Here is a 10,799-nt window from a genome sequence, read left to right as displayed (position 1 = left end):
ATAGCTCTAAATAACAAAAATATTAAAGGATCTATCAATTGTCAAAAAAAGCCATCAAACATCAGAGAGAAATAATACATAATTGTCCTTTGCACTCCACTGTCCTGATCCGCCTCCTTTGTTTTGAATAGCCTGTAAGCCATTGCCACCGCTGTGTGACTAAGAGCTACAGTAAGCACCAGAATGGACTGTCGTCGCTAGTATTCTCTGCCCCTTCAGAGCACTTCACCTGTAAGAACGTAAGACGTATTACATAGTCACAGCTCAGTATCAGCAGGTGGCAGGTGCACACACAAAGGACAGCCTCACATCTCCATTTACTTACAACTTCATCTGAGACTGTCTGCGAGCTTCCTCTGAACTGCAACCTACGGCACTAGGAGAAATGGTAAGTAGTTATATAATAAATACAACATCAAATATTGTCTACTTCTGTAACCCACACTTACCTGTGCATATGATTTCTAATTCTTCAATATTAACTGCAAGTTTCTTATATGCATTTCTTATTTGAAAACTAAGAATTTCTTCTCAAAGATGAAGAGCCATAAATTGAGAAAAGTAAATAAAATATTCTAACTAATGTTTAGTTATCCTTCAAGTAGTAAATAATAGGTAGTATTTAGATTTAATAAAATAAAACTTATTTTCTGGATTTGTTGAATAAGTTAATTGTATTTTTTAATATACATATATATATATGTGTGTGTGTGTATATATATATATATATATATATATATATGTGTATATATACTGTATATATATATATATATATATATATATATGTGTGTGTATACATATATATATATATATATATATATATATATATATAAACTAGTAACTGTGTACAGTTTCCTGATTAGGCAGATTAAATAATAACATACTGTAGACTTATTGATCTGTTTTAATAGGATAATTTTTCTAAAACTTAAGGAAAACAGATTGTAAATGTGCTGATGTAAAAATTTATTAAATGTAAATTTATTTAAAATGGAAATAATTTATAGTCCTATCATTTCATTTTCATACAGTTTCTTATTTCATTAGGGATGTAGATCTATCATCCATAAGAATATGTTTATCATGTATTTTTTTTATATGAATATTACATTGAGGCCTACCGTAAACAAAAGTGCTATGTGTACTGTATATTTATCAATTTTATGAAATAAACACGTTACTTTAAACTTACTTTAAATGTTCAGTAGCTGAAAAGTAAAGAGAAAAGAAACATCCTTACAAAGCAGTACTGTCTTATAGCAACAAGTGTTCCTGTCACTATTATTATTTTTTATTATTATTTCTTTGGAACAGCTATTTAGATTTTAATACCTATACCAAAAATTAAAGCTGTCTTGTATGCTATGTCATGCTTATTTACATGTGTATATCTGCTGAATTATATACAGAAGTTTATATGTATTTAGATTAACACAAAATAAGTGAGTTATTATTACTAATGTAAAGGGCTACTTTCACACATTAAAAAGTGGATACAAAAGTGACATTAAATTATGCACTCCATCTGCAGTTGAACTACACATCCCAGCATGTCCTGGCACAGTTTTAGCATGCCCTAACAGCAGTTCCTTGGCAGTACATGCTGGGATCTGCAGTTCCACAACAGCTGGAGTGCCACACAGGTTGCCTACTCCCGTCCTACTGCATAATTCTACTGCTTTATGCCTCAAATCCCTCTGTGAGGCCTCATTTCATCAAACGTCCCCTTTTATTTTACTGTAAAACATGTGATGCTGCAATATCTACAGATGCCCAGAATAATTTGTGTTGATCATTTATTTATTTCTATTATTATAATTAGTATTACATCTGAATGAAAACTACAGTATTCTCAGTTCAGTTAATTAGACCAATTTCTGAAATGTACCACAAACGATCCAAATTTGTCCCAGCATAATAAGTAAAGTAAATAATAAGTCAGTTAAAGAATATCCTTTTCATAATATTTATGGCAAAAACAATAACACAATCTGTCTATGAAAACTACTGTGATTCTGTTCTTGTCAATAAGCTAATTGGATTTGTCCATTCCTTAAAAAATACTGAACAGTACTGAGATAACATTGGCAAGAACGTTCCTCTTCATATGCACTGCATCTGGGGGGACCTACTGGTGGCACTACTGGGAGAAGACCTCTACTGGGGACTACTATTGGGGAAGGGGACTACTACTGGGGGCACTGCATCGGGTGTGACTACTACTGGGGGAACTGCAATGGGGAGGGGGGACTACTACTGGGGGGACTACTACTGGGGGCACTGTATCAGGAGGGGACCTCTACTGGGGACTACTACTGGGGAGCACTGCATCGGGGGGGCCACTACTGGGGGCACTACTAGGGGGGACCTCTAATGGGGACTACTACTGGGGGGACTACTACTGGGGGCATTGCATTGGGGAGGGTGGACTACTACTGGGGGGACTACTATTGGGGGCACTGCATCGGGAGGGGACCTCTACTGGGGACTACTACTGGGGAGCACTGCATCGGGGAGGCCACTACTGGGGGCACTACTCGGGGGGAATCTCTAATGGGGACTACTACTGGGGGGGACTACGACTGGGGGCACTGCATTGGGGGGGACCTCTACTGGGGACTGCTACTGGGGGCACTGCATCAGGGGTGGGGACCACTACTGGGGGAGGGGACCACTACTGGGGGCACTACTTGGGGGACTACTACTGGGGGAACTGCATCGGGGGACCACTAATGGGGGCACTGCATAGGGGGGGACTACTACTGGGGGTACTATATATAGGGCACTGCATAGGGGAGACTACTATTGGGGGCACTATATAAGGGGCACTGCATAGGGGTGACTACTACTGGGGGCACTATATAAGGGGAACTGCATAGGGGGGGCACTACTGGGGGTACTGTATAAGGGGCACTACTGGAGGCCTGCATAAGAGGGACCACTACTGGGGCACTGCATAGGGGGGACTGTATAAGGGGTACTGCATTAAGGTGCATATGGAATGTAAAGGATGTTCAGAGTGATGAGAAAGGGGTGTGTGTCATGTTGACAAGCCCCATTTTTAAGTGACCACGCCCATTTTTTAGCTGAGAACGTCTTTGGTGTGCGCACATAGCGGGGGGCTCCATTTTTCAATTTGCCCTGGGCTCCAAATACTCTAGTTACGCCACTGTACTAAGCCATGGAAAGAGATAAAGTGGATAGAGATAAAGTACAAACCAATCAGCTCCTAGCTATCACTATACAGGCTGTGTTTGAAAAATGACAGTTAGGAGCTGATTGATTGGGACTTTATCTCCAGCCACTTTATTTCTCTCCAAGGCTTAGCACATAGATCTCTATGTTCGGAATTCATAATGTTGGCACCACAATGTCGACAAGGCAACCTGCCATTTTTGTGTGTATTGAACATGCTTTCTATAGGCCTGTGATGTTATAACTATATAAGTATTAATAAACAGAGCTTAAAATATGGTCTATAAGGCCAAATCTTGAAGAGCTCACAGAAGGCCATGTTTCCTTCATTATGTGTATTTGACCTAATCTATCTGCATATATTCGCAGACACAGAAATCTGCAATGACAGGATGTGCGAGTGGTTAGTGTTATCATTTAGTTTAGAATAAAATAAAAATGTGTATGAAGAATGCTCTCAGTTATATGGCTGCTCTGGTCTTTCACAGTCAGTACTTCTTTCATAAATACACATCACTAACACAAGGTCATCACAGGTAAAAGCCGGAAGAGAACTGGGTTTACTCAACCAGATATTGCTTTTACATAGAATCAAAATGGACACAATTGTTGGATGGCCCAAATACATTAGAAATCAGAGTAATAATTAATTGTGAACTGTGGATTTTTGAATAAAAACATATAATAGATATTTGTAGCTAACAGCAATGTAGCATATGCGATATGGGACTTACTAAGGTGAACATACTGCAAAATGAATAATTTATCAGAATGACAGGTGCACCATAGAATAACAGAAAGGATCTGTTTTATTTAGAAGGGGAAAATATAATTGACATATTTAAGCTCATTGGAAGTGAAATACATGTTACACCTGAAGGCACTGTAATTATTGGCAGTGAATATGAGTGGGCTATATGCAGTATATGATATTAAGATACTGTAAAACCTAGACCTGAGAAAGTATTTTGTGTGTAAACAGTACACATGATTTTCCTATTGCTATAGCATCTCTAGTTTACTCTGTGTGTCTATGACACCGTGGTGCAGGTAACCATAGGAATGGGTTATTTGATACCCTTATGTGAGTAGTGAAGAGCAGACGGATATGCTGGTCAAACTTTGACAACACTGAAGCGATGAAAAAGAAGGACCTCACTACACACACACAGATATATATATATATATATATATATATATATATATATATATATATATATGGATTGGGGTACCATAGGTGCGCTAATATTCGTCTGTAGGAAGAGTCTCCACTACAGGAGAGTTTTAAAAATGTCAGCTGATAACTAACTCCTCATACACTCTTTTTTTGTTGCAAGAAAATATATGTCTGCGCTTGTAACCACTAAAAAATATTCACTTACACTCCAGAGCTGTTAATTATGGTTTAATATGAAACAATGCATTTAACACGTTAAAAAATAAGAACTGCAGTTCCTTATAATGAATACACAATAACAGATGCTTTTATAAGCTAATCTGTCAATCATAGGCATAAATGTGCACTGTTAAGTCCAATGGATCCTTAGGATCCCCCTGGAGACCATTAACTTTTCAAAGCAATGATAGTAAATATGGGTAATGTCCCACTTATAAGAGAAGTTGATAAAATATGACTATGAGTTGTCAGACTGAGCGTTTAAACAGTCCGCATGAGTTGAACTCCAAATGTCTCACTGTTCCCACAGGCCAATACCCAATGAGTATAGTGGTTTGGAAAATATGTCACTCACCGCTTACCCGCCCACAGCAGTCATAATCTCAAGGAGCAATTGGCATAGGTGGTAAATGTGGCCGCAATATATCTCCTACACCAGCAGTGAATTGCTTGACACAGAGCACGCTGGCAATTTGGAGAGCCGTTTAGGCAGAAACACTGCAGTGCCATAGGCTGTGTGATGATCACATGCACGATCCGGATCTTTAAAACTGTGCAGGTCAGCAGTAAATGACTGTTATCCTACTTCTCTAAGAGCTGCAAATGGATTGAATCACGGCAGATATAAGAGGTCTTCAGTCCAATACTGTAGATATCAGGAACAGAGCAGTTGTAGGTATAAAGTCCCTTGACGCGTTTCTCCCCTCAGTTTTTTTTTTCAAAAGGCTGTAAACAGAGGGATTTTTTTATTGCTTACTGAGGGAGATTTAAACATAAATTGGTATTAAAAGAACTCAGCTTTACCAATTGGTTGGGAATATATGATATACCATCGCATGGTGAAGAGTTGAAAGAATTGTCTGGCCTTTAAGAGTCGATTTAAGAATCCCATCAGGTTAAGGGACGGAAAATAGGGCCACATAGCTGAGTGTGTATTCAGACCAATTCTATTTGAAGTTTTGTACCCCTGAAGAAGTCCCTTAAGCCTACAAAAAGGGTTATCGATTTGATAGACCGCACCCATCACATGAGAGCTCACACCCGTACGGGTGCAGGTGGTGCATAACATCATCTCTTTAGTATTGGGGCAGGTTATAAAGTCATTTTATGCTACTCATGTATTTATCTATATTGTATTTTATGTAAACAATTTTACCTCTGTTGTTATACCAAGAATAATATATTCAGATATAAGATTCTTTGTTGTAATAAGGCTTTTACTTTTGGGTGATGTTTTCAACAAAAAAAGGATGTATGAGTTAGCTACCAGCTGACATTTTTAAATTTTTTTATAAAAACTCCCTTGTAGTGGAGATTCTTCCTACAGACGAATATTAGTGCACCTAAGGTACCCCAATCCTAGTATCTGTATTTTGTGCCCTTTACTAGCTGAGGTCCACCTGTTAGGTGCTGCTCGTGATATACCGGTATGTTAGCGAGATATAAAAAGAAATGTTTTTGATTTTATATATATATATATATATATATCGTGTTTCCCCGATAATAAGACCTACCCCGAAAATAAGCCCTACCCTTACTTTTGAAAAACGGTCCAAAATGAGCCCTACCCCGAAAATAAGCCCTAACAAAATACCCATTTTGTCCGGTCCCTGCCTGCACTACACTAAAATGTCCCCAGCTCCGCCCCCCAGCATGAAATGGATGCAGCTGTTAAAGATTTAACAGTGGCATCCAATCACAGCTGCAGCGTCTCACTCTCTCACAGTGAGCGCGCGGCAGCTGGCGGGCGTGGCAGCGTCATTTACAGCAGTGCCGCGGAGGAGAGGAGAGAAAAAGAGGAAAAATAATAAAGGTAAGTAAAGAATTGCATTGAATTATTGAAATTGCTGTCAATGTTAATTAAAATAAGCCCTAGCCGGAAAATAAGCCCTATGGAGTTTTTTTGACCCCCCCAAAAAATAAGACAGTGTCTTATTATCGGGGAAACACGGTATGTATATATATATATATATATATATATATATAGGACCGAGTGGTGAGACATGTGCCATGGGCACCGCAGGGCAGGGGCGCTGTTCGGCGGCACCTGTCAATTTTCTGTTTGTAATCATTCTCAATTGTAGCTTCCTCTTCTTGGCCAACTCCCCCTCCATGGCCAAGCACCTTCAGACACACTCCCCCTCCATGGCCACGCACCTTCAGACACACTCCCCCTCCATGGCCAAGCACCTTCAGACACACTCCCCCTCCATGGCCAAGCACCTTCAGACACACTCCCCCTCCATGGCCAAACACCTTCAGACACACTCCCCCTCCATGGCCAAACACCTTCAGACACACTCCCCCTCCATGGCCAAACACCTTCAGACACACTCCCCCTCCATGGCCAAGCACCTTCAGACACACTCCCCCTATATGGCCAAGCACCTTCAGACATATCCTCCTTTATTTAACACACACATTCAAAATACTGCTGCACTCAGGACACAAACCCATAACCTGTTACATGGTAGTCAGACACCTTACACATGGAGCTATCTGCTTCTGCAAAGGAAGCTTGCAGGGCTTGTTGGAACTTTGCGTTCAACAGACCGGGCTGGGGGAGGTTAAGGGGAATAAGTCTGAATAAATATATATACTGGGCCCCACAAATTCTGATGGCAGCCCTGAACACAGCCAACCATTCCTGACCCAGGTGTAACCAGCACACTTCATGTACCCTTAACGGTGAGTTCAGCGGCTAGCGCAGGGTACATACGCAGACCTCCCCGCCACTGATAGTTGCTGCATATACACTACAGTGTTGCATTTTGGACCACGGTGAAAATTGGGTCCAACATCTATAACTCACTTCTAAAGGGTGAGTGTATATCAATCTTTCACGATTTATAAAACATTGTTACGGTTTTACACTATATATACAGGTTGTGTCTCCCATATCCAAAATGCTTGGGACCAGGGGTACTGTATTTTGGATATCGGATTATTCCGTATTTTGGAATATTTGCATACTATAATGAAATATCTTGGGTATACGACCCAAAACTAAACACAGAATGCATTTATGTTCTATATACACCTTATACACACAGCCTGCAGGTCATTTTATACAATATTTTTTATAATTTTGAGCATCAAAAAAAGATTGTGTACATACATGAAATTCATTTATGTTTCATATACACCTTATACACCCAGCCTGAAGGTTATTGTATACTGTATTTTAATGAATTTGTGCTTTAAAACAAGTTTGTGTACATTGAACCATCAGAAAGCAAAGGTTTCACATTCTCAGTCATACTAAAAATATTCCGTAATTCGGAATATTCCGTATTTCGGAATATTTGGATATGGGAGACTCAACCTGTATTATCTTTTTATTTCACATATATTTTTGTGCAAAAAATACCAAAAAGAAAACACTTTCATTAGATCACAGGAAGCACTGGAACCACTTTACAATGCATATACACTACAAGCAGCACTCTCTCTATACCTTTAATTTGTGATCTAGACTGCTGGCTCCAGGCTTGTGCATGGCTGTTCTGATGGATAAATCCTGCTGCAGATGCAGCTTCACCAGCACACTCCTATATCTAGAGCTAGTGTTATACTGCATAATTCAGTATAATCCCTGGAGCCATTGGATTCACACTGAATTTGGCAGTGACACCTGGATAATAGTGGAACAAAGGGACACCCCTTCAACATCGTTCGGGACAAATCAGATTTGTCATGCCTCTTTCCTATGAGGCCATGTCCCTTTTTTTGATGACCATCTTATGTCCATATTTAAAAGGGGGAGGAGGTGGAAAATAAAAAGGAGAGGAGCAGAAAATGCTGCGGATGTATAGTACTGTGCAAAAGTTTTAGGCAGGTGTGGAAAAAATGCTGCAAAGTAAGAATGCTTTAAAAAATAGAAGTGTTAATAGTTTATTTTTATCAACTGACAAAATGCAAAGTGAATGAACAGAAGAGAAAATGAAATCAAATCAATATTTGGTGTGACCACCCTTTGCATTTAAAACAGCATAAATACTTCTAGGTACACTTACACACAGTTTTTGAAGAAACTTGACAGGGAGGTTGTTCCAAATATCTTGGAGAACTTACCACAGATCTTCTGTGGATGTAGGTTTGCTCATATCCTTCTGTCTCTTCATGAAATCCCAGACAAACTCGATGATGTTGAGATCAGGGCTCTGTGGAGGCCATATCATCACTTCCAGGACTCCTTGTTCTTCTTTACGCTGAAGATAGTTCTTAATGACATTGGCTCTATGTTTGGGGTCGTTGTCCTGTTGCAGAATAAATTTGGAGCCAATCAGACACCTCCCTGATGGTATTGCATGATGGATAAGTACCTGTATTTTTCAGCATTGAGGACACCATTAATCCTGAATAAATCCCGAACTCCATTTGTTGAAATGCAGCCCCAAACATCACACACCCACACACACACACAATTGATCCAACAGTGCCCATTGGGATAATTTGTGGCCTTGTGATTTCCCTCACTCAGTGTTTTTGCAAAGTAAAAGTGAGAAAAGCAAAGAAACTCCTAAAAATTCCCTACATTTTAGTAATCTTTGTAATCAAAACTAGATGTACATCTGAGCCTACTTATGAAGGAACACCCTGACTTCACTGAATCCCTCCCTTCAGCTGGGGTAAGACACCGTGCAATCCCGAGCACATTGGAGGTAAATCAGACATAACAGCACAATGGAAGCACTTGAAGTCTCCAAATAGCACCTCAGTACTTTAATGTCTTATGGAATCTAGTTTCTACTTGTACTGTTACACCTATCATGGTATGAATGGTATATTTGAATCTTACTATGCATGTGAATCCTGTGCAGTGGGAGCCATTTAGGGGTTTTTCCTTTACTGATTAACTTCTACATATTTGTGGGATATCTGAATGAACACACATTCTGACAGTTTATCTGTAACCCAAAACACAGTGCCATAGAGATATGAAGTGATGTCGACATATTAGAATGTTGAGATATCATCCCTGGTAGCCCATCGTGACTTACCTACTCCTGACGGCTCCAGCTGCATGTTCCAGGTCCCGGCAGTCATGTGACTGTCACTTCCGGATCAGACCTGTGATCCTCCAATCAGTAAGTATTCTTCCCCTATCGGAAATCTCAATCCCTACTCCTAACCCTCCCTCTAGTGCCTAACCCTATCCACCCCCGCAGCCTATCCTTAACCGCACACAGTCTAAGCCTAATGTTGACATTCTGACACTGTCCACATTTCACATGTCGACAGACTGAGAATGTAACTGTAACTGCAGTGATGGATCAGCGGTCACTTGTGGGAGCCATCTGTACTGTCTATACAGATGCTGACGTCAGAGGTGTCACCGGGTCTGGTGACACCCGAAATGCACTCTGACTATCCCTGTGCGCTGGAGACGAGACACGCCCCCACCCGAATAGGAGATGTGCCCTAAAATAGAGGGGCGTGACCTCGCGGGGATCCTGATGACTTTACTCCGGTGGCAGCCCAGCATCGTACGAGACTGTCAGCTCCTCTTCTATGACAGGAGCCATTGGCTTAGGTGCAGATGCTTTCACTGTATCTCTCGGCAGCCGCCCAAGTTCCATGCGCAGAAGCAGGCGTGATGTGAGACAATGTTCCTTCAGAATGGGAGAGAAGGAAGTCTTCAAAGTGGGCCAGGTTGAGGCAATGTTTGCGGCAGTGGGGGGGGGGGGGCGTCCACCCCGCTCATAATCCGCCCCTGGAAGACCTGATTGTGGATGTAGCTGCTTCTCTTAATTCATTGAGAGGTCATCTGTGAGTTAAGAGATTTTGTTACCTTCACAAACAGTACTGTGCTTACCAAAAGATCAAGTCTGCATCTGAGTTGTTCGATAACCACTTCCACACAGTGTCGGACTGGGGCATAAAGGGCCCCCCGGGGGAATGCAGTGGTAGGGGCCCATGCTTAAGGAGTGTGGCCAGACCCCAGAGAGGGTATGGCCAGCCACCAGAGATGCTTGGCTAACCAATAGGCAAATCTGGTTGTAGTTTCTATAGAAAGGAGCCAAGCACCCATGTTGATCAGTGGTATTACTTCACCAGGTAACTGACCATATAATTAAGTAACAATGTATGATTTGAGGTCTGGAACCTGACACCTAGAGTAGGGGGGTGAGCCCTCAGGCAGTGGGGCCCACCGGGGATTTCCCCTGTACCCCTGTGGGCCAGTGCAACCCTGCTTCCACAATGT

The 10,799-nt window shown here is 41.0% G+C and overlaps 1 protein-coding gene across 1 annotated transcript in view; it reads left to right on the top strand.

Moving 5' to 3' along the window:
• Nucleotides 1-207: 207 nt before the first annotated feature.
• DSTN (destrin, actin depolymerizing factor) overlaps nucleotides 208-10,799 on the top strand; it is a 29,044-nt gene continuing 18,452 nt past the window's right edge. Inside the window, exon 1 of the mRNA XM_088477586.1 lies at nucleotides 208-388. Coding sequence (XP_088333712.1) covers nucleotides 386-388 — 3 coding nt within the window. The 5' untranslated portion in view covers nucleotides 208-385. The remainder of the gene's footprint in view (nucleotides 389-10,799) is intronic.

This window comes from Taudactylus pleione, unplaced genomic scaffold, assembly GCF_031769625.1.
Source record: "Taudactylus pleione unplaced genomic scaffold, aTauple2 ptg000201l, whole genome shotgun sequence".
In the NCBI taxonomy this organism is placed as follows: Eukaryota; Metazoa; Chordata; class Amphibia; order Anura; family Myobatrachidae; genus Taudactylus; species Taudactylus pleione.
The sequence above is the reverse complement of the archived record's forward strand: the minus strand, read 5'-3'. Positions and strand labels throughout refer to the sequence as shown.